The sequence below is a fragment of the Propithecus coquereli genome, unplaced genomic scaffold, assembly GCF_000956105.1.
Source record: "Propithecus coquereli isolate 6110/MARCELLA unplaced genomic scaffold, Pcoq_1.0 Scaffold193, whole genome shotgun sequence".
Lineage (NCBI taxonomy): Eukaryota > Metazoa > Chordata > Mammalia > Primates > Indriidae > Propithecus > Propithecus coquereli.
This window is the reverse complement of record NW_012144190.1, coordinates 2,935,163-2,958,954: the sequence shown is the minus strand read 5'-3', so window position 1 is coordinate 2,958,954 and position 23,792 is coordinate 2,935,163. Positions and strand designations below refer to the sequence as shown.

The following is a 23,792-nucleotide window of genomic DNA, read 5'->3' as shown; positions in this document are numbered from 1 at the left end:
TTACAGTGTCTTGAGCCGTGGGGGAGGGAGAGGAACTGAGGTCAGACCAAGCCTGAAGAAGCCCTTTTGCAGAGTCTGAGAGCAGAGGTAGAGACCTCTCCCCAGGTCTGAAGGCGGAGGCGAGCCGGCTTCTAGGGAAAAGTCTGAGGGCGGAGGCTGATACCCAGTCTGGGTCTGAGTGCGGGGGACAGAATTGAAGACAACGCCCCAGACCCTTAAGTCTTAGGGCGAAGGCCAAGCCCCTTCCTCCCGAGTCCTGAAACCTCACAGGAGCCAGTGGGCGGCCTGTGTGTGGGCGGGGCGGAGCGAACCATCAGCCGCGTCCGCCGGGGGGAACCCTGCAGGCCGCACTACCGTCTGCGTGGGAGTCGCGGGTGGGGGCGCCGCGTGCAGTTCCCGAGGCGGGCGCAGGGGTGCAGAATAAGGTGCACTCGCCCACCGGCGGGCACTCCGTCTCCCAAGCAGAGCAGTCGTTCAGGGAGCTGCCCCCGCCTTAAAATCCAACCTTTATCCCCATCCCGCTGCCCGCCCAGTTGTCATGTCCTGTGCAGCGCGAGGGCCGGCGCGCGCCACTGCCGGGATCCGGGGTCGCGACTCGCGTTCCACGCCGCGCGCTACTCGCTCCAGGTGACATCATCCCCCTGCCGAGCTCCGCCTCCCGCCCCAGCCGCCTGACGCCGAGCGCCTATAGGTCGACGTGCCTCACGCCCCGCCTCCCGCTCTCCGCCCGCGCGACCCCTCCCGGCCCGTGCGGAGGCGGGGTCTAGTCGCCGGCCGGCGCCGACGCCGCCTCCCATTGGCCACTCAGCACCGTCTGTCAGTCTCCTGTTAAAGGGGCCACGACCGCCCGGGTGCTGTGGGGGGGAGGGGGAGGGAGGAGGAATTTTTTGGGGGGGAAGGTGGGATTTGGGGGCGCTGGTGGGCACCCCTGGATCTGGCGGCTGCGGCCTCGCGGGGGGAGGCTGAATGGTGACACGGGCAGGGGACTATTTTAAGGGGTAAAGGGCTGTGAGACCGTGACAGGGAGGGGGGTCCCCAGCGCCCAAGCCGGAGCGAGAGACGAGGAGCCCGCGCGAGCGGCGGAGACAGGGCTCCGGAGCTACAGATCCGGGCCCCGGCTGTCTCCAGGGGCCCCGCCCGGTCCCCCCACCCCACCCCACGTCCCTCCTGCAGCCCAGCTCCTCCCGCAGCCGCCGCGGACCAGGTAGGTAAGAGCCCGGCCCGGCTCGCCTGGCAGCGCCCACCCCGGGGACCCCTCGGCGAACCTCCCCCGCCTTCCCAAGATCCTGGATTCTCTTCCTCATCCCTGGGGACCTCAGAGCCCAGATTTCACAGCCCAACCCCAAAGACTCAGGCGTGCCCCTCCCAGCGCCCAGAGTCCCCAACCGAACCCTAGAATCCCAGGCGTACCGCCGCCTTGCGCCTCCTCCAGGGCCCAGGAGCCTGGATCTCCCAGTTCAGCCCCAGGACCCCCCTCTGAACCTAGATCCCCCTTCTCGGCCCAGTCCTGGGAGCTCCAGACACCCGCACGGCTGTGTCAGACTCCCCCGGCCACAGCCGGCTGCCCCCCGTCGCGTCCGCATCGTCCCCCGTTCGCGCACCCTGTCTGCCGGTCTTCAGCCTTCGGCTTCAACAGCCGGTCGCGTCCCTCGGTCCAGGCCGGCTGGGCGGCCGCCCTGGACACAGGCCCGCTCCGGAGCTGTCCATGGTCAGCGCACCCGGCAGGCTCGCCTCCCCCACCTCATGCTGCAGCCGCCAGGGAGGGGGCGCAGGAGGCGCGGGGATCCCCCCGCCGCGCCTTTGACCCGGGGATACCCGGGCCCTCCCCGACCCGGGCGTCCCGGTCGCCCTCACCGTTCCGCCGGCCAGGCTGTTGGCCCGGTCCTCGACACCCCAGGTTTTTGGGACTCCAGCTGCTCCCTGAGAAGCCTGGTCTTCTGAATTTTCCTTCCCTGTCCACCTTAAGGACCTTGGCACCCGGGCATCCAGCTCCCACTCTGTTCTGGAAGCTTGTCAGTGTTCACTCCGTCTGCGGGACCCAGCTGATAGCCTTCACCCCGTCAGGACCTAGGAGCCCAGTTTCCCCGCCTTTGCCCCCTTCCGAACCCAGTTCAACAGCCCCTGTGCCCCTCAGACAAACACACTAAGCTTCCTGTCACCCCAACCTCTGCTCCCTTAGGGACTCAAGCACCATGGCTCTCTTCCTTTCAGGGACCCATAAGCAATTATTAATGCAATTCTTTGATTTCTGTCCATCCTCACCCTTGGAGACCTAGATGTCTTGTCCCCAGTCCTGCATCCCCTTGGGGTCCCAGGAGTTCTGTACTGCCCACCAGCCTTTCCTGAGGCTATCTGCCACAGCCCTCCTTCCAAACAAGGACTCAGGCTCTAAGCTTCTAACCCCCCATCCTCTATCTACACAAGGATCTAGGGGTCCAGGTCCCCAGCCCTGCCCCTCCCCCAGGTATCAAGCCCCTCGGCTTTCACTTTTAGGGACCCAGGTCCTCACAGCCTCATGACCACCCCCATCAACTTCACATCTCCTGTGGCCTTGGCAGACCCCTGTCTCGTCCCCTTATCATCTCAGGTGCTGGGCTTCAGGATTCTCTTCTCTACTCTTTCCAGCAGACCCAGCTTCTTGAGATGTTTCCAGCACCCCATTGCCTCCTGAGGGCCAATCATGGGTCCCATTTTGCAAAAACACTCTCTCAGTCTGAAGAGCCAAACTCACATCACTTCCTCTAGATGTGTTCTGTGGCCTGGGCTCATTAGGTGATCTAGAACCTACTTACTGTCTTCCACATTTCTAATTGCACATGTGCCCTTGCATTGCTCCATGTTCTAGATTCCTTCTAAATTCTAGAACATTCCCCAGTTGACTTCTCTGTGCCGTCTTCATTCAAGGCATGATCTCAGTTCTAGGCAAGATGCTAAATTTGAGACATGTCTTTTCCCAATTATCTTTTCAAATATCTAGATAACACCCTCAAACCACATTCTCATCTCACCCTCTCCTCGGTCATGTTCCAAATTTCTAGCAACCAGTCCTTAACTTCTTTTCTGCTCAATTTTCATTTTATGCATGTTCTAGGTTCCAGCCACATTGTTCTAGATTTCGTTCTCCTCCCAGGGTCCTTCTAACTTAAAAAATGGATGTGTTCCAAGTATGTGCCCTAGCCTTTTCCCGGTTTGTACTATTAATTCTAGGATGCACTTCCCTGGTTTAGGTTCCATCTAATTTCACATTCTGCAGTCTAGGAGATTCCCATTGAAATGTGCTACATTACGTTTTTCTTCCTCAGGTTCTAGGTTCTGGGCCCACTCATTCCCACCTTCTCTGTCCATCTTTTCCCTAGTGCAGCCTTAGTTTAGAACTTTTCCCCTGGTGGATTGTGGGCTTTCTCCTCCATCTGCCACTTGGCATTCTAACTATGTTCTAGGTTCTCTCCTCTTCTGGAGTGTTCAGCCTAGAGATGTTCTTATTTCCAGAACACCTACTCCCCCTCCTTTGACAGCTCATTCTTTATTCCAGAAAATTCTCAATTCTCAACACGCATCCTTTTGCAGTTTCCGCCAGACACTTCTAAGTTTTAGGCAAACTTCTTGCTACTTTCTAGGGTTTTTTTCTCCCCCAGAGCAAGTTCTGAATTCTAGAACATATCTTTTGTTTTCTGAGTTCTATCACTATCTAGACACATGATAAAACAAAGAATGTGACCCCTGCTATATTGTCTGTTATACCTTCATCCCTAGTAGGTTCTGAGTTCTAGATTATATCTCCTGACTACGTTTGTTATGTATTGCATTCGGTATGCTCTTAGGCTCCTGTCTGTGTTTGGGATCCTAGGGTGACCCAGACACTTTTTTTTTTTTTTTTTGAGACAGAGTCTCACTGTGTTGCCCAGGGCGTCATCCTAGCTCACAGCAACCTCAAACTCCTGGGCTCAAGCGATCCTCCTGCCTCAGCCTCCCGAGTAGCTGGGACTACAGGCATGCGCCACCATGCCCGGCTAATTTTTTGTATATATTTTCAGTTGTCTGATTAATTTCGTTCTATTTTTAGTAGAGACGGGGTCTCGCTCTTGCTCAGGCTGGTCTCGAACTCCTGAGCTCAAACAATCCGCCCGCCTCGGCCTCCCTAGTAGCTGGGACTACAGGCATGTGCCACCATGCCCGGCTAATTTTTTCTATATATTTTTAGTTGTCTGATTAATTTCGTTCTATTTTTAGTAGAGACGGGGTCTCGCTTTTGCTCAGGCTGGTTTCGAACTCCCGAGCTCAAACAATCCGCCCGCCTCGGCCTCCCAGAGAGCTAGGATTACAGGCGTGACCCACCGCGCCCGGCCCCAGACACTCTTTATGTTATTGGGTTGCTCTTTGCTGGTTCTAAGTTGTATGTTCCAGCCCTCAGTTCCAGAAAATGCCCCTCTGCTTAGCCCTATGTGCAGTTCTTACCCCAAGCACACTGTGAATATGGAAGCATATGTCTTCTCTGCACTCTGTACTGTGTCTTCATGCCAGTAACTTTCTATAGTCTATGAGTTTTATTTTCTTCTCCGTGACTTTAAGGTTCTAAAGCACCCTCCCTAAAACATCCTGTGTTGCTGTGGGATTTAGATATCATGTTGGTTTTTGGCCTAAGACTAGCCTGCTCTCTTATAAACATTTTCCTGAATCTGGACTCTGAGTGCTGAGATTCACTTGTCTAAATTCTCAGATGCACCACTTCTGAGACCCAAGGGTACAGGCACCCAGCTGCCTCTTCTCCCAGTCCCAGGCCTCTCAGCCTCCTCCTCTCCTCAGGGAGTCCAAGGCCCCAGCCCCAGGCTTTGGACACAGCCCACATAATTGGGCGGGGCTGGGAATTATCCACTCTCAGAACCGGTTATGCCGCTGCCCGCAGGGGGAGAAGGAAAGGAAGGAACAGAGTGAAAGTCCCTCTTGCTTTCGGCCAGGCCAGCTGGACTCGTTGGACCTGATGTGTGGGGAGGGAGGGGCTCAAGGGGCCTCGCTTCATCTCTGCCCCGCCCCTGGCTCCAGTGACCCAAGCCCTGCCTTCCTGCTCCAGAAACCCCGCCCCTTCCTCCTCCCCCACCCTTGGTTACAGCCCCACAAGAGCTGGGGCTGCGGGCGGAGAGGAGAGTCCAGAACTAGATCTTGGAGAAACTGGGCATCTGGACTCCTAGGCCCTGGGGGAGGAGGGGTCTAAAGGCTGGGATTTGTGGGTCTAAGGAGTAGGATGAGAGCCCAGAATCTTGTCTCCTGGGGGTGTGGTTTCCTGGGATTGGGGAGGAGGGGTCCGGAGGCTCAGACTCTGGTCTTGGGGAGGAAAGGGACTGGGGGTGCTTAGACTCCTGTGATCTGAGGGAGGAGGGAGCTAGTTCTTGGACTCCTGGGTCGTGGAGAGGACAGTCCATAGCTGTGCTTTGTTTCTTCTTCTTCACGTGGAGTGGGTCTTCTGAAGCCAGGGTCTAGATATCTGGGAAATTGCAGGGGGCAGGAGTTGGGCTGGATAGTAGGTGAGGATCATCCCTGTAACGTTATACAGGTAACCACGTCCTTGCGACCTAATTCTGTGTCCCCAGCCCTGTGGCCTCCTTAAAACATGGTTCTGGCAGGGGCCTCAGTTTTCCTACCCATGCAGTCGGTTGAGGGAGATTCTCAGCAAAGCTAGAGTGGGTAGAGAATGTCCCACATTCACTCAGGCAATGCCTGTGTCACCAGCTTCGGTTCCTGAGTGGGCCAGGCCTAGGTTTGCTGCCAGTGTCTTACGGAGTCTGACATCGGTTTCCCCAATGCTCTCACCCAGGTGGCCAGGGCTGTTTTCCTAAGAGCAATGGGTTTCAGTTTATCCTGTGCCATGATTATAGTGGATAGATCTCAGTTTCCCCTGGCAGTAGCTGGTGCCTTGGTTTCCCTGGCAGAGTGCCCGGGTGTTGGTGCCTCAGTTTCCCTGTCATGATCAGAGTGGCTGGGCCTCAGTTTCTTCTGGGCAGTCCCTGGATTGCCTCACCTCGGTTTCCCCTACATAGTATCGGAGTGGCATGCCTCAGTTTCTCTGCCTGTGCCTTGACGAGGCCTGTCTGTTCCCTGCCCCCTCGCCGCACCCTCAGGCCGGCACCGCCGCCATGATGTGCGAGGTGATGCCCACGATCAGTGAGGATGGCCGGCGGGGCTCGGCGCTGGGCCCGGACGAGGCGGGCGGCGAGCTGGAGCGCCTCATGGTCACGATGCTCACGGAGCGCGAGCGCCTGCTCGAGACGCTGCGCGAGGCGCAAGACGGGCTGGCTACGGCGCAGCTGCGGCTGCGCGAGCTGGGCCACGAGAAGGACTCGCTGCAGCGTCAGCTCAGCATCGCCCTGCCTCAGGTCTGGGCGGGGCCGGGGCGGGGCCTGAGGGAGGCGGGACCCCGCGGAGAGGGCGGCCCGGAAGGGGCAGGGCTTGGCACCTGAAAGGGAGGGGGGTCTGGGCGGGGCCTGTGTTGATGGGCGGGGCCTGAGCGGCCAGAAGGAGCGCGACTCAGCGGGGAGGGCGGGGCCTTCAAACTTCCAGTCCCATGAAATGAAGGAGAGAGGGAAAGGATTGATCTGATTGTCCCGTTCCTGCCCGTACCTGGACAGGAGTTTGCAGCTCTGACAAAGGAGCTGAACTTATGTCGGGAGCAGCTGCTGGAGAGGGAGGAAGAGATTGCTGAGCTGAAGGCTGAGCGGAACAACACGCGGGTGAGGAGAGTTAGGGGCGTGGACTTAGCGGGGTGGGCGTGGCCTTGTGGGTTGCAACCCCACCCATCTCCCCACGCCATCGTACACGCCGCATCTCCTCTGCAGGTCTTTTCCTCTTCCCTGCTCCCATTTCCTGGCTGGTCTACTCCTCTGGTCCCACTCCTTCCGTGTTCCCTCTCTATTTCCATAACTTTCTCTTCTTTCTTCTGTTCCACTCCTTCCTTGACTCCTACCCTTCCCTTTATTATCCCTCTATTTTACTGACCTGACTCTCTCGCCCCTTCACTTGGCTCCATTTCTTCCTCCCTGTGTCCGTCCCACCTGTCCCTTTTCCTCAATCCTGCCCCTTTTCCCTTGCTTCTTTTTCTTGACCCGTTGCCCTATCCCTGTAGCTCCTCCTGGAACACCTGGAGTGCCTGGTGTCCAGGCACGAGAGGTCACTGCGCATGACCGTGGTGAAGCGCCAGGCCCAGTCCCCAGGCGGGGTCTCCTCTGAGGTGGAGGTGCTCAAGGCTCTAAAGTCCCTCTTCGAGCACCACAAGGCCCTGGATGAGAAGGTATGGGAATTGGAAAAGCCGGGGGAAGAATGGAAACCCGTGGTTGACTGGGGCTGTCCTGAACGGGAGGGATTCTGGCTGTGACTGGTTGGGGAGTGGGAAGAATGTTGACTGTGACTGATTGGGACAGGCTACGAGGACAGGGACCTGACTGGTTTAGAATAGAAAAATGAACTAGGGTGGGGGCTACCAGTGGGTGGGGCTGTCTGGGTAGCTGGTTGGGGCTGCACTCCCATTACGGAGAGAGGAATCCTGACGTTGCCCTATCAGAGCTGTCCCGGGGTGCTCTGGGCCAGGGTCAACTGTCCTAGATTACGGGGGTGTCTGGTCTCCATCTGACTCCTGTCCTGTCCCCATCCCCAGGTCCGGGAGCGGCTGCGGATGGCGCTGGAGCGAGTGGCAGTACTAGAGGAGGAGCTGGAGCTGAGCAATCAGGAGGTGGGGGCGTGGCCAAGAAGGGGAGGCGCTAAAGGGTGGTCAATGGTGCAGAGCTGATTGGGTGGGTTCCAGAGAGAACCTATTGGGGCAGGACTAGGACAGAGAACCAATGGGGCTGTACTATGGAGAGAAACCAGCAGGGGTCCTAAGGAGGAACTCAATTGGGAATGCTAAGGGGAGAGACCTAGGTGAGAACCAGGGCCTGAGATTCAGGCTGGGAATGGGGAGGAGCTGGTTGGATCGGGAAAGGCGGGGCTAAAGAGGAGCCCTCCACCAGGAGACTAAGAGTAAGGGTAAGGGTAGACTCCTTCCATGGCGGCAGCTATGGAGAGGTATAATGGGGCCACAAGGTCTAAGAGTAGACTGTGGAGTAGGGGTGACCCCAGCAGGACCAGAGGCATCTCAGATGGGGGCACCTGTCCCCTCAGAGGGCCAGCACCAGTGGGCAGTAGTAAAGCTGGGGGTTGGAGGAGCCCTTTTGCTCTGATCCCTCTTTCACTCTTCCAGACTCTGAGCCTTCGAGAGCAGCTGTCTAGGCGGCGGTCAGGGCTGGAAGAGCCCGGCAAGGATGGGGACGGGCAGGTGAGATGGAAATCCCTTCTCCGTGACCTCCACTCAACTCCCTGACTTTGTGATGGTCTTTTTAATATTTGGTGAGATTCTCACTGACCCTAAGACATCTGAACCCCTAAGACCGTTACTGGCCTTTGACCTCTAATTCAGGTCACCTAGCTAACTTCTGTGACCCTCCCTGACCCTGTGGATTCTGACTTGCATGATGCTTACTACCTTGGATCCTTCCCCCGCCCGAGCTGATCAACTTTCTCCTTGCATTCCCGCTATGTCTCTGTGCTCCCCACTCCGGGTTTTGCCCTTTCCTCCCTCATTCCAGACCCTTGCCAATGGCCTGGGTCCTGGCGGGGATTCAAACCGCCGCACAGCGGAGCTGGAGGAGGCCCTGGAGCGGCAGCGTGCAGAGGTGTGCCAGCTTCGGGAGCGCCTGGCAGTTTTGTGCCGTCAGATGAGCCAGTTGGAGGAGGAGCTGGGCACCGCTCACCGCGAACTGGGCAAGGCCGAGGAAGCTAACTCCAAGCTGCAACGGGACCTCAAGGAGGTGAGGGCAGAGCCCCTAGTGGGGTGTCCTCTGTCCCTCCCCTCCCCCACCCTCTTCCTCTTTGCCCAAAGTCACAGAGCTCATGAATGGTGGAACCTGGATTCAGTCTACCAGCCGTGTGGCCTCTCCTCCTCTCTGACCTTCGGTTTCCTCACCCGTAACATGGGATTTATGACTCTTATCAGAGGGTTAGCATGTGGCACATAGTAGGAGGTGGTCAGTAACTGTTCATAGTTATTATGTTATCATTGGGACATTCTCTGGTGCCCCTAAATTGAATCTGTTTTTGGCATTTCACTCCCTCCCCTTGATCCTAATCCCCGTGCCCCAGGGAACTGCTGGGAAACGTGGGGGCAGAATTCTTGAAGGCAGTGAATGAGAAAGAAGAGTGAACGCTCTATTTCTCATCATCCTCTAGGGTCTTCGCCTCTGATTTTAAGCCTGGATGGCCCCAGGGACTGTTGGGAAGTGTGGCTCCACCATACAGACTACCAGATGGGAGTCCACTTCCCATGAGACCCCGGAGCCCCTCCTTTAGGGTTCTAAGGCTTTGCTACTCTTGGCTCTTGGGAGGTGTTGCTTTCCAGATAAATGGGAACTTTGTTTCCTGTGAGACCCTAGGACACCTGCTGTGATTCTAAGCCTGCTCTGTGCTAGAAGTTACTGAGAAATCTAAGGCCTGGATTTTTGAAGAGATTGGCTCGAATAGAGACTTCACATCCCATGGGCTTCCCATGGGCTTTAGATCATCTGTTCGTGGGGAATTTAAGCCAGTACTTCCCTAGAAGCTCGTGGGAGGTGCAGTACCTCCATTTGAACTCTCAGGTGGCAGAGGACTGAAGGTGGGCTAGTCCTGGGATCTCGTAGCAGGTGTGGTACCACCGTTCTGACACGCAGGTGGCAGGGCAATTGATTTCCCAGGATGCCCTGGGGGCCTGGTCTAGGGGTTCTAAGCCTAGGCTACCCCAGGGGCTTCTGGGAGCTGTAGTCCACGAGGCCCTTTGCCACCTCTTCAGGCACTGGCGCAGCGAGAGGATATGGAGGAGCGGATCACGACGCTGGAGAAGCGCTACCTGAGCGCCCAGCGCGAGGCCACTTCGTTGCACGATGCCAACGACAAGCTGGAGAACGAGTTGGCCAGCAAGGAGTCGCTGTACCGGCAGGTGGGGGCGCAGCCGGGGAGGGGCGTTGCGACGAAGTTGTGGCCCGAGTGACCTAGCCCCTCCCCTCCCCCGCCTCTCCCTCCTCCAGAGTGAAGAGAAGAGCCGTCAGCTGGCCGAGTGGTTGGACGACGCCAAGCAGAAGCTGCAGCAGACGCTGCAGAAGGCCGAGACCTTGCCCGAGATAGAGGCGCAGCTGGCCCAGCGCGTGGCAGCGCTCAACAAGGTGAGAGAAGGCCTCGCGTGGCCTGGAGTCTGGGAGGGCCTGGAGTCTGGGAGGGCAGAGGTGGGCCTAGAGGAGGCGGGGCCGTGGGTCTGGAGGGGTAGGAGCTAGGCCTGCAGCCTGGGTTCTGTGGAAAGGGCGGGGCCTGGGGTCTGGTCGAAGGGACTGGGCTTGGAATGGGGAGGGCCTGGAGGTTTGCGGGGGCGTAAGAGTGGGAGATGTTCTCTAGCCTGTACTGAAGAGATGCGTGGCCCAGAACCTGAGAGGGACGGAACAGGTCCTGGGACAGTAGACTAGGCACAGGGGCGGGGCCTGAACAACAGGTGCAGGGGAGGAACCTGGTACCCGCAGGGGGCGGGGCCTGGCACCCAGTGTTGAAGGAGGTGGGGCTTGGAGCCTGACCATCCTGGTGGGGTAAAGTCACCACGCTGTGGGTTCCAACTGCCAGGCTGAGGAACGTCATGGAAATTTCGAGGAGCGGCTTCGACAGCTGGAGGCCCAGTTGGAAGAGAAGAACCAGGAGCTGCAGCGGGTGAGGGGCTGAGGGCTGCAGAGAGGGTGGGGCTTTGAGGCGGGGGAGGGGCTTAGGTGAGGGGCAGGGCGGGGGCGGGGCTTTGAGCAGGGGCAGTGCTCTGGGCAGGATGGGCTTGAGCACCCCTGCCCTGCTGTCCTTTGGACAGGCACGCCAGCGGGAGAAGATGAACGATGACCACAATAAGCGGCTGTCTGAGACAGTGGACAAGCTGCTGAGCGAGTCCAATGAGCGGTTACAGCTTCACCTCAAGGAGCGCATGGGGGCACTGGAAGAGAAGGTGCGCCCCAACCCAGGACTGTGATGACCAGGAATGCTGGACTGCCTCTCGCTGGAATCCTGGGGTCCCAGACCTTGTCCCTTGATGCATTCATTATCTGAGCTCTCCCTAAACCCGGGCATCCTGAATTCGACAGACTTCCTCGCTCTATTGCTGAGAACACTTTTCCACCCAGTGGTGAACATTTGGATTGGGGAAGGCCTGGAGGTTTGCAGGGAGTGAGAGTGGCAGGTGTTCTAAACATTCTAAGAGCTGAATTCTGGGGGCACCCATACCCCAAGTCCTTGGCTTTTCCCAAAACCTTTAACCCTATGGACCCTCAAACCCTGAATCCTTTGAGATTACAGGCAATGTCCATCCTTGGGCTCCCAGGACTCCTCTCCCCCGATGCGTCTTTGGCCCCACATCCTCCTCCCCCACATTTCACCTATCTTGTCCATCTCATTCCTCCTGAGTGCTCCTGGGACTAGGGCATGTCTTCTTCAGGCCCCGTTCCCTCTCTTTGCTCCTGTCCTCACAGAACTCACTGAGCGAGGAGATAGCCAACATGAAGAAGCTTCAGGATGAGCTGCTGCTTAACAAGGTAGGGTGGCCTTGAGGGCGGGACCTGGAGGGGCAGGAGGAGGGAAGTGGGGCAGGGATCGCTGAGGTTTCAGTCAGCAAGGCTGGGAGTGGGTGTCCCTCAGGGGTGGGGCAGATTCTGACCTGACATCTCCAACCCTCTCCCCCCAGGAGCAGCTCTTGGCCGAAATGGAACGGATGCAGATGGAAATTGACCAGCTGAGGGGGAGGCCACCATCCTCCTACTCCAGGTGACAGTAGCCCTCTTGCCCCACCTCTGCCCATGGAGCCCCTTTGGCCAAGCTCATCCCTTCTGATTCCAGTTCACTGTCCTCCTGAGACTTTTACCGATCCCTCTTGTTTTTGACCCTGACTCATAACCCCTGACCCCAGACCTGTCTCTGTGACCCCTGACCTCTGTTCCCTTTTCCTGACCCTTTGGTCCCTAACTGCCCTCCCCATGCCTACAGGTCTCTCCCTGGCAGTGCTCTGGAGCTCCGTTACTCCCAGGCACCCACGCTACCTTCTGGTGCCCACTTGGACCCCTATGGGGCTGGCAGCAGCCGGGCAGGCAAGAGGGGCCGCTGGTCAGGGGTCAAGGATGAGCCATCCAAGGTCAGCAGCTACCTCTGGGGCCTGGACTGAGTAGGGCTTGGGCAGGCAGCAGTGGGAAATGGTGCGAAATCCCTGGGGCTGTGGGAGGAGGCTGGGCTGAGAGGCAGGGTCTCCTGGACTCACCGTGTCTTCTGTCCTTCCCCCACAATCCCATCATCCCTCTTGCCTGGATGTCTCTTCATGTGGATGTCCTGCTACCTGGTGAGAACCTGAGAGTAACGCTGGGATGAGGAAAGGGGTGTAGAATCCCAAAATGGGTGGGGCCAGGTGAAGAGAAGGGGCAGAGTCATGGGTGTGGGCATGGCTTGGAGAGGGCTGTGGGGAGGGGTCAAGTACAGGAACCTGGGCTGTAATCCTAGCACGCTGGGAGGCCAAGGCGAGAGGGAGGGTCGCTTGAGCTCAGGAGTTTGAGGCTACCCTCAGCAACAGTGAGACCCGTGTCCACTAAAAACAGAAAAAATAAGCTAGGTGTGTTGTCATGCACCTGTAGTCCCAGCTACTCGGGAGGCTGAGGCAAGAGGATCGCTTGAGCCCAGGAGTTGCAGTGAGCTATGATGATACCACTGTACTCTAGTCCGGTGACAGAGCAAGACTCTGTCTAAAAAGAAAAAAAAAGAACAGGGACCTGTCAAGAGAGAAAACTGGGCTGGGAAAGGCATCAGGGCAAGTGGGCAGGGTCAGGAAAGGTGGGCAAGGTAAGAATCACTGAGTAAAGACCCAGCACCAACCTTGGCACTCACCCACCTGGTGTCCCTCTGTCCCCACACAGAGACAGGATTGGGAGAGATCTGCCCCTGCAGGCTCCATACCGCCCCCATTCCCTGGGGAGCTCGATGGCTCGGACGAGGAAGAGGCAGAGGGGATGTTCGGGGCCGAGCTGCTGTCCCCCAGCGGGCAGGCTGACGTGCAGACGCTGGCCATCATGCTTCAGGAGCAGCTGGAGGCCATCAACAAGGAGATCAAGTGAGCACTGGCCTGACCCTGAGCTGACCCCACAGCCCCTCTGGCTCTGGAGACTGATCTGAAGCCCTGAGCCCATCTCCTCTCCCACCATCCTTAAGGAATTCTTCCAGCCCAACTCTCCCTCCAACCTCCAGGAATCCCTAGGATACACCCAGAAGTCTTCTGTGTGCTACATGCAGATATATGCCCCAGTCAGCACTCACTATTTCCCAACACACCAAAGACTGCATTCCAAAATCCCCAAATCCTCAAGGCAGTACATCCAGAATCTTCCAATACACCATGGATTTTGTGGCTTCACATAACCAGTACCCAGAGTCTCCCAGGACCCCAAGAATCTCAACACAACAAAACAAGGTCTCTAACCCCAAACACCAAGAATCTCATCCTAACACGTTAATCAAGAACTTCAATTCCATATACCGAGAATTTCTACCTAATATGACAAAAGTCCTCAATTCATTGAGAAGCCCCCACAGATGTAACGTCCACCCCAATCACCAGCAGTTGCCCTATTCGGCAGTTCTCCTATAATAACACCATCCCCACGGGCCCCCAGGAAATATATCAACACGACCACGACCTTCCATTCAAACTCTGACTTGTAGCAATTCTCAAATACTCAATGAGTCCATGACCTTCCCAGATCCCAGATTGACCTCAGAGTCCCTGATCTCACCCTGCTCTTATTGTGACCTTATTCTAGCAATCTTCCTTGGAACTTGATCTCTTGCCCATAGTAATCCCTTTATGATTTTCCAGAAAACACTTGGCCATCATCAGGGCCACCCTAATGCAGACCCTGCTCACCTTGACAGTCCTTCCATGACTCCCTGAGACTGTCCTGACCCCTTGACGCCCCTTGAACCCATGAGGCCTTCATGAATCCACCAGAACCCTGTAACTTCATTGCGACTAGAATTCCCCTTGCCCACCAAGCCTTCCCGGCCCGTTGTGATCTCCAGTCTCCCTGTCCCATTGTCTGTCGCAGCCCTGTCACCCGGTCTCCCCCATTTTCCTTCTCAGGCTAATCCAAGAGGAGAAGGAGACGACGGAGCAGAGGGCAGAGGAGCTGGAGAGCCGGGTGTCCAGCTCTGGCCTGGACTCGCTGGGCCGCTACCGTAGCAGCTGCTCACTGCCCCCCTCCCTCACCACCTCGACCCTTGCCAGCCCATCACCTCCCAGCTCTGGCCACTCAACACCCCGGCTGGCACCCCCTAGCCCTGCCCGTGAGGGTACCGACAAGGCTGTGAGTATTCTGAAGTCTCAGACTGGTGGGAAGGTGGGGAAAGGTCAGGAACAGGGCTCCCCAAGAAACAGCAACAGTAACCCCTCACACCAGTGGTTTTCCAAAACAACCTCAGCTTTCCCTAGAGGTTCCAATTCAAAGGGAAAAGGGAGGCCAAGTCACTGGGCTCCTGAACCCCGACTTTTCACATTAGTTAGGTCTGGTCTGCTTTTACTTGTTTTATGCATCAAGTTTCTGCATAGGATTAAAAAAAAGTTTCTGTGACTAAACATGCGTTTAAGAACTACAGTTAGATCCTCAGAATTGACCTTTGAGGGAGACGAGATATTGGCCCTATTTTATTGCCTTAAACCCAACTTTTCTGATTCCAGAACCTGTAACTCATTAGCTTTCTTTGAGGTCGAGTATGTCCTGCTCCTGACACCAAAAGTGAAGATACTAAAAATGGGAGGGACTGCACTCATTGCCTCCAAGTTTTTGCAACTCACCCCCAGTTGATCTAGGCGATCTTCAGATATGGCGCCCCAAACCGGGGCCATCCCGAACACACCCTAGTAGACTCCAGTTAATGAGAAGCCCCAACATGACTCCTCCAGCTTAATCCAGCATCTATGCCTATCTGTCCCCAGAATCATGTCCCCAAGGAGGAAGCTGGGGCTCCACGAGGGGAGGGGCCGGCCATCCCAGGAGATACCCCGCCACCCACCCCCCGTTCTGCCCGTCTTGAGAGAATGACCCAGGCCTTGGCACTTCAGGCAGGGTCTCTGGAAGATGGGGGACCCTCACGGGGAAGGTCAGCAGGGACAAGGGATGGGGACTGGGAGGGGCTTGCTTGGGAGGATGAGAAAGGAAAGGGGATAAGGACTTGGAAGGAGAGGGGGGAGCCCAGAAGGGGTCTGCCCTCACTGTCTCCTGCTTACCCAGTGAGGGCACCCCAGATTCCCTGCACAAAGCCCCCAAGAAGAAGAGCATCAAGTCATCCATAGGCCGTCTCTTTGGCAAGAAAGAGAAAGGGCGAATGGGACCCCCAGGCCGGGACAGCTCATCTCTTGGTGAGTACCCCAATTCCAACTCTTCCCTCTTTTGTTCCTTCCTTCTTCCTTCTCTCCCACTTTCCATATTCATTTGACATTCACTCATGTTTCCATTCATTTGGTAATCATTTAGAATACCTCTGCCAGAATTTGGCAGAGGTGGACAGGAGGAGGAGGGAAAAGGCTCTCTGGGGCCTGCCTGGTGACTGGGTGGGTAAATGAATTTGTTATTTCATCTGCCTATTTTTTAAATAGAGAAAGAGGGTGGAGCATCCTAAAGACAGGGCCCTTCCTGTGGTATACCGAAGTCTGCTTGTACTGGCTTGTGAGAGCCGTTGTTTCAGAATTTCATGAGCTGCTTGACCTCATATTGGTAGCTTGAAATTGACCATGATGGGATTATTTACACCATGGAAATTGGCAGTTGCTACAAATCAGGAAATCCTGTCTCCCTCCCCTGGGAGCCAGTTGTTACGCATTTACCAGCACACCACTGCCACCTGACCAAGGCCAGCCCAGCAAATCTGGCCCTATTTGGGGGATACCTCCAATTCACTGCCTGGGAGGTGACATTGGTTTCTGTCTGGTTTTATAATTCCCTGGGTATGGCCTCACTCACTACTCCCTCAGGGCCTCTGTCTTCCTGGCATCTTTCTCACTACCCCAGCATGAGAGATTCTGACTCCCTCTGGAGATTTTCCAAGTTTTGACCCCTCCCTGCCTCCAGCTGGAACACCCTCAGATGAGACGTTGGCCACTGACCCTCTGGGGCTAGCCAAGCTGACAGGCCCAGGAGACAAGGACCGAAGGAACAAGAGAAAGTGAGTGTGTGAGTGTGTGTGTGCATGTGTGTGTGCAGGGCTGGTGATAGTACACATAGGAGACTAGGAGAATAAAATGCTAGGAGGGGGCTGGGCGTGGTGGCTCACACCTGTAATCCCAGCATTTTGGGAGGCTGAGGTGGGAGGATCGCTTGAGGCCAGGAGTTCCAGGCTGTGGTGAGCTATGATTGCCTGGGCAACAGAGTGAGACCCTTTCTCTAAAAAAAAAAAAAAAAAATTCTGGGAGGAGGGTATGTCCATGATCTTGAACTTGCTTGTTGCCTGGGAACTCCTAGAGTTTTTCTGTATTTTTTACTCTTTCTTGATGGGGGTGCCAGGTGTGTGTGAAAGATTTAGAGAGATTCACATGTATTTTTTGACCTTCTACCATGTTTCCTACATTCATAAAAAGTGCTTTTATGAGTGTGTGTGGCGAAGGGGCCATCCAAAGGGCTGGGGGTCTCCATCCCTGACTGCTCACGTCCTAGCCCCTAACCACCCCCCTCCAGGCACGAACTCCTGGAAGAGGCCTGCCGCCAGGGCCTGCCTTTTGCTGCCTGGGACGGGCCCACGGTGGTCTCCTGGCTGGAGGTACTGGGGCCCAGAAACGCCCTGACTGTTGATCCCCAACCCTTCTGACAGCCCCACTGCCAGGAGCTGGCAGAGACCACCCAGCACCGTCCTGTCCCAGCCCAGAGGTTGGGGTGAGGGTGGGCTGGGCATGTGAGGGCCAGGGAGGGGTCAGGCTTCCTGTTCATCTAAGCAGCTTCTTTCCCCTTCCCCTTCCACACTGCCCCTCTGGCCCTGCCTGCCTGGGTCCTGGTCTCCTATTGTTTCTCTCCGACTGTCTCTTTGTGTCTCCTGTGTGCCTCTCTCTGTGGGATTCTGTTTTTCCGCATCATTCCCCATCTCTGACTGTGTGTGTCATTCCCCACATTTCTCCCATGTGTCTCTGTGGGTGTCTCTCTACCTCTGCCCATCCCATCTCTCCTCAATGCTGTCTGTTCCCCCCTCTCTTCCCCCCTCCATTCTGGCGCTACCCTTCTCTGTCTCCCCTGTTTGTCTCCCTGGGACTCTCCCACCACGTCTCATCTACATCTCTTTGCCTGTCCTATCTGTGTCTTCTCCCCGCGAACTTTCCCACGTCTCTGTTTCCCACCCCACCTCCGTCCCCCCTCTCTCCTCCGTTTTCTCCTCCCGTGTTCTCTCTGTCCCTTCCTCCCCGTCCCTCTGCGGCAGCTGTGGGTAGGCATGCCTGCGTGGTATGTGGCCGCCTGCCGGGCCAATGTCAAGAGTGGCGCCATCATGGCCAACTTGTCGGACACGGAGATCCAGCGTGAGATCGGCATCAGCAACCCGCTGCACCGGCTCAAGCTGCGCCTGGCCATCCAGGAGATGGTCTCGCTCACCTCACCCTCGGCCCCCGCCTCCTCCCGCACGGTGAGTACCCTACGGCCAATCCCCGCCCTCGCTCCCTCAGGCCCCGCCTCTTATCCTCAGACTAGCCAATCCTGGGCCTGCTCACTCCAGCTCTGTCCCCTACGGGCTCTCACCTTCCCAAGGTCTCTCGACTTAGCCTCTCACCTCAACTCGGCTGTGTCCCACAAGGTCCTTCATGAGGGACCCCTGGCCACCTCCTTCCCTGACTCACCCCTGCCTTTGGCACTTGTTTCCCTTGCTTGGAACACCCCTCCCTCCGTTCTCCCTAGGCTGGTTCTTTTTCATCCTCACGGTGGCGCTAAAATGTCACCACCCCTGAGAAGCCCTCCCTAACTCAACAGCTAAACTGGTTACCCCATCACTCCAGCACGACATCACCTTGTAATTTTCCCCATAGCATTTACTGCCTTCTAATTATGTTATCCTTTTGCTGCAACTTTTTATTAGGAGAAATTTCAAACACACAGAAAGTTACATGTACCCATTCAGCAATTCTCAACCTGCTGTACTTGCCGTTTGTGCGCGCGCACGTGTATGTGTGTGTTTGTGTCTGAAGTGCATGTTGAGTATCTCTTATCCAAAATGCTTGGGACCAGCAGTGTTTTGGATTCCATTTTTTTTTTTTTCGGATTTTGGAATATTTGCAAATACATAATAAGATATCTTGGGGATGGGACCCAAGTCTAAGCAGGAAATTCACTGACGTTTCATATATGCCTTATACATATAGCCTGAAGGTAATTTTATACAATATTTTAAATAATTTTGCGCATGAAACAAAGTTTTTACTGCATTTTTACTGCAACCCATTACAGGCCAGGAATGGAATTTTCCACTTGTGGTGTCATGTTGGTGCTTAAAAAGTTTCAAACTTGGGAGCATTTTAGATTTTGAATTTTCTGGTTGGGGATGTTCAACCTTCACTTGAATGTTTGAGGCTGTCACAACAGGTTAGCCCCAAAAATTCACTTCGGTGGGCCTTTTTCTTCTTCCTAGCCACCATGCTCCCACCACACCCAAAGGCATTTACATTATTGTTAATTTCATGTACTCTTCAGTCTATATTCAAACATCCCAGCATATTTACAATATGTCAATTGCGTCTTCCCCACCATGACGAGAATGGCCTTGTCTATTGTGCTCCTTGCCGTGTCCCTGGTGCCTGACACCAGGAGCTACATAAATTTGTGACCCCTGGTATGGGTTCCTCACTCGGGTGGTTGTTGGGAACAGTAGCTCAAAAAATGGGAACAAACCCCACTACCGCCACCAAACCTTTGCCCCACTGCTGTGTCAACTACTTCATTCTGAATCCTCACTCTATATGTCTGTGTGAGGTCAGAGATGTGACATCGTTTGCACTGGGCCACTCAGCGAAATGCCAGCGGGGCCCCAATTCCAACCTGAATTCACCCAACTCCAAAGCTCATGTTCTTTTGCTTGGTATGTGGCAGGTGCGGGTTCAATAAAGGATCATTTTCTCTGTCACTGCCTGCCCTCGAGCCAGAAAGCAGGACGTACACAAACGTATGGCCTGGGGCCTTCAGGAGCACTACCTAACCCTAACCCTAACCTTTCCCTTTCCCTCATCCGAGGCCCTCTCCCACCCCCGTTAACACCCTCTGCCCCTCAGTCCACAGGAAACGTGTGGATGACACACGAAGAGATGGAGTCCCTTACTGCCACGACCAAGCCTGTGAGTGCCCCCTGCAGGCGGCCTTTGGGGGTGGCACTAACTCGCTCTGAGGGTGGGGGCGGGGACCGAGTCTGTAGCTGTCTGTAAGTCCGTCCCTTCCGTCCTCCTATGCCTGCCCCTTAACCCATCCCTTCTCTCCCCTCTTCCCACTAACGGGTCAGGAGACCAAGGAGATCAGCTGGGAGCAGGTAGGGGGCGCGGGGCGGGGCGCATGAACAGGCTGTGCACGCTGCATGGATGCCCCTCCTTCTCCAAGCCCTGCCCTGTCCTCACCAGAACATTCCATCATCCCCACGGGCGGGGTTGGCGGGGCGCTGGACTGTTTCACTGTGGCTTGGGGGTGGGATGTGGAAGCACAGACCGTTCCTATCAGCCTGGTGCACTGGCCATTGCATCATTGCGGGTTTCGGGGGCTCCAGGGGCCGTTCCATTGCTCTAGCTGGAGAGAGACGCTGGGCATCCTGTTTTCCCTCTGGCTGAGGGGAAGGGGCTACGTTGGACTGTCCAGTGTACCAGGGCAGAGGGGAAGCACTGGTTGTGGTGGTGGTGAGGCAGGCCAGGCTGAAGGAGAAGTTGTGGAGGAGGAGCACCCGCTTGTTCTCAAGAAGCGGGAGGCTTGAACTCACTGGCCTTGAAGGAATTATGTTGGACCGTAGTCTTTTTTTCCAGCCAGGGGAAGGGGTGGGTTGTCTCCAGATGCAAAAAGGAGTGAAGGACTTTGGGCCAATCCAGATATTGTCCTGGGCCAGATTAGATACAGCATTAGAGTAGGACTTTCAGCACATTGCAAGAGTGACGATCCTTTGTTGGCAGGAGAGCGACGTTGAAAGAATCCACTGTCCTGACTTGGGGGAGTAGTTGATGCTGGACTGAGCGGAGGCAGTGTTAAACCAGTGCTTCTCGCAATTTAGTGTATGGCACAGTGCCGGGTGCCAGTAGTTCCAGCTACTGCGGGACTGCTTGAGCCCAGGAGTTCAAGGCCAGCCTGGGCAACATAGTGAGACCCCCTTATCTAAAAATCAATCAATTAATTAATTAATATATAGGTCACATCACCTGAGGGTCTTGTGAAAATGCAGACACTGATTTCAGTAGGCCTGGAGTAGGGTCTGGGATTCTGCGATCCCAGCAAGTCCACAGGTGATGGTGATGGTGATGTTGTGGGTCCCAGGACTGTGGTTTGAGTAGCCCAGAGTCTAATCTGTCATAAAGGAGTAGGAGACAACTTTGGATTGGTCTATCGTCCTGAGCAGAGATTGGTCATTGTCCTGCTATGGGGTGAGGAAAGAACAACCTTAGATTGGGGGGGTGGACTATACCCCTGTCATACACACATGGGAAGGGGCCAGAGGGCCTGACCCCTCCCTCACCTGCCCATGGCCCCAGATCCTGGCATATGGCGACATGAACCACGAGTGGGTGGGGAACGACTGGCTGCCCAGCCTGGGTCTGCCCCAATACCGCAGCTACTTCATGGAGTCGCTGGTGGATGCGAGAATGTTAGATCACCTTAACAAGAAGGAGCTCCGGGGCCAACTCAAGATGGTGGACAGCTTCCACAGGTGGGGGCTGCCTGGCCAATGGGAACAGTCCAAGGGGAAGCCCCACCCCTAGCGAGTCTTTAGCCAATGGGACTGGCCATGGGAAATTCCCAGGATTATTTTTGGCCCATTAGCCTGAGTTCTGGGAAAATCCTGATCTGTGCCTCTTCCACCTATAAGATGGTCCATAGAAAAAGTTCAGATCCGGAGACAGTTTGGCTAGTTAACTCCATACCCCTTCCAGGTTAGCCAATGGGAACTGCCTGTTGAAAATGCCCCACCTCTTGGGAGGGTTAACAATCAACAAAACCATACAACTCCCCAACCTCTCCCAGAAGACCACAGCCAATGGGGAGGGCCCAATAGGAGCAGCAGCCAGCGGGGTTGTGCAGGCTCATCTGTGACTTCTCTTCCCCTGCTGCTCAGGGTGAGCCTGCATTATGGGATTATGTGCCTGAAACGACTCAACTATGACCGGAAGGACCTGGAGCGGAGACGGGAAGAGAGTCAGACCCAGATCCGAGGTGAGCAGAAGAGTGTAAGAGGCCCTTTGGTAGCCGGGTGTAGGGGTAGGGATGGGGATGGGGGTTGGAGGAGGGGTGATGGCGGGAAGGCCAGAGAAAAAGTTCTGTAAACCAGGGGCGGCGCCAGCATGGGGAGCGTGGCCAGGGAAGAGGAAATGGGGATGGAAGAATGGGCACAACTGGCCTTGCCTGGCCACGGCAGGGGCGTGGCTGAGGGTCCCTTTCATCCCCAGACGTGATGGTGTGGTCCAATGAGCGGGTCATGGGTTGGGTGTCCGGGCTGGGCCTGAAGGAATTCGCCACGAACCTCACGGAGAGCGGGGTGCACGGGGCGCTGCTCGCCCTGGACGAGACCTTCGACTACTCCGACCTGGCCTTGCTTCTGCAGATCCCCACGCAGAATGCGCAGGTGAGCTGCCGCTCGCCTTGGCATGCTGGGCATCCCACCTCGCAGACTGCATGCTCCAACCCCTCTCCTCCACCTCCCCTCCTCAGGCCCGGCAGCTCCTGGAGAAGGAATTCAGCAACCTCATCTCCTTAGGCACAGACAGACGGCTGGACGAGGTGGGCGCGGTAGCAGCGCTCGAGGCTCTGTTCCTTGCGGCTCCATAGTGGCTCGGGGCAGCGGGAGTTTGAGTTGAAGGGATGGGGCTTGACTTTGCTAGAGAGTCCTGGTTGGAGGCGAGGCCGGGAGATGGGCGGGGTTAAGGGAGATGAACGACCCTGAGGGGTGGAGTTAAAGGAAGGGGCGGAGTCAGGCCGGTTCCAGGTACTTAACTCGTTGCCCGGCTCCTATACCTAGGACAGCGCCAAGTCCTTCAGCCGCTCCCCGTCCTGGCGGAAGATGTTCCGAGAGAAGGACCTCCGGGGAGTAACCCCCGACTCGGCTGAGATGCTGCCCCCTAACATTCGCTCGGCCGCAGCAGGAGCCCTGGGCTCGCCGGGGCTTCCTCTCCGCAAGCTGCAGCCGGAAGGTGAAGGGCTCCCAAACGCGACGGTCCCTTTTCCCCTTCCCCTTCACCAGGGTGGGAAATGGACCAACCCAATATCGCAGGTTCTCAAATGGGCCTAGTTCTTTCTACCCTAGCCCCGAGGAATGGACGGCTCCAATATTCCCAACTCCCTCCTGGGATGTGGGGTGGATGAATCCCACAGCCCCTTCCCAGGTGGGACACTCGCCCAGTGCGAGTGTGAGTCCTTGGCGCCAGGAAGGGAGGGAAACCGATGTGCGGCCAGGCGGTGGTGGTGATACCGGGAGGAGAAGACCAAGGAAGAGCTCCCCGGGTTGAGGCCCGAGTCGGAGAAGCCCTGGGGAGGACCTGGGAGGCGGACGCTCCGGGCTGAACTGCGGCTCGCTGTCCCCCCAGGTCAAACTTCTGGGAGTTCCCGGGCAGATGGCGTTTCGGTCCGGACCTACTCCTGCTAGTGCAGGCCTCCAGGTGAGGACGGCCCGGGAAGACACTGGGGTGCAGGGCGGCACAAGGATCTCCATTGCTCCACTCACTGCTCGGCGTCAATGCAGGTGACCTCACTCGGATGGAAGAATCTTCCAGAGGCTGGGCTGTTCCCTCTCCTGCCGGGAGTACGGTCTGGCCGGGGAGAGCGGGCGGGGAGCTCGCGCCGCGGACTGGACCATCTGTACAGACCGGCGGGGGTGCGCGCCCGCTTCCCCAGTGCACTGGGCCCGGACCAAACCACATGAACTGGACTGAGAGGGGGAAAGAAGAGGGCAGGAGGAAATCCTGCCCCAAACTTCCGCCTTCCTTTTCTCTACTTTGTAATTTATTGATCAGTTTCCGGCGGGAGATGGGTGCCCTTTACCCGCGGGCAGGGGGTGGGGCTTCCCTCCGGGGCCGCATGCGGGGAAAGGCTGCCCCTCCCCTTTTTCCTGCCCGGTCGCGGGGCCCACGTCTTCCTTCTTCGTCCGAAAGGAGGGGAGGGGGACTCGCTGCTACAAGCCTCGCCCCCTGTGCCACTCAGCCCCGCCCCGCCGCGTCCGGTCGCCGGTTCTCCGGTTCTCGGGGTCAACTGCGGGCGGGGTCCCCTCTCCCTCCTCCGTGTCTCGTGTCCCCGGGGCCTCCCCGTCCCCCGTGCTGTGGCCGTGTCTGTGCCCCGGGGATAGGGGGCACAGCGCTGCGCTCCCCGTCCCCCTCGGCTCCGGGGTTTGCATGGGAGAATCCTCTTTCCACGATGCCACTGGGCGACGTGGCGTGGGGGCACGGGGGACGGTGGGGGAGCCCTCGCCCCCGACTTGCAGTCGGCCTCCCCGCCCCAGGCATCACTCAGTGATCACGGGTAAAGAGAACTGTTTCAAAAAGCTCC

The 23,792-nt window shown here is 56.7% G+C and overlaps 2 protein-coding genes across 2 annotated transcripts; one reads left to right on the top strand and one right to left on the bottom strand.

The window, feature by feature from the left end:
* Positions 1-131: 131 nt before the first annotated feature.
* On the bottom strand, positions 132-3,023 carry LOC105809274 (chromosome unknown open reading frame, human C19orf73). Its single transcript, XM_012643025.1, is given in 4 exon segments — positions 132-332; positions 334-448; positions 2,360-2,388; positions 3,009-3,023. Coding segments are annotated over 4 exon segments (360 nt in total).
* Positions 883-23,790, top strand: PPFIA3 (protein tyrosine phosphatase, receptor type, f polypeptide (PTPRF), interacting protein (liprin), alpha 3). The gene is made up of 30 exons (XM_012643177.1): positions 883-1,208; positions 6,114-6,368; positions 6,621-6,722; positions 7,115-7,279; positions 7,643-7,717; positions 8,225-8,299; positions 8,610-8,831; positions 9,848-9,994; positions 10,083-10,217; positions 10,663-10,746; positions 10,895-11,026; positions 11,547-11,609; positions 11,759-11,838; positions 12,058-12,202; positions 12,978-13,165; positions 14,192-14,414; positions 15,044-15,207; positions 15,339-15,466; positions 16,176-16,269; positions 16,779-16,860; positions 17,509-17,709; positions 19,343-19,405; positions 19,567-19,593; positions 20,792-20,967; positions 21,373-21,470; positions 21,704-21,879; positions 21,966-22,034; positions 22,273-22,444; positions 22,838-22,909; positions 22,993-23,790. The coding sequence occupies exons 2-29, from the start codon at positions 6,129-6,131 to the stop codon at positions 22,894-22,896; spliced, it is 3,585 nt and encodes a 1,194-aa protein (XP_012498631.1). The 5' UTR covers positions 883-1,208; positions 6,114-6,128; the 3' UTR covers positions 22,897-22,909; positions 22,993-23,790.
* The last annotated feature ends 2 nt before the right edge of the window (positions 23,791-23,792 follow it).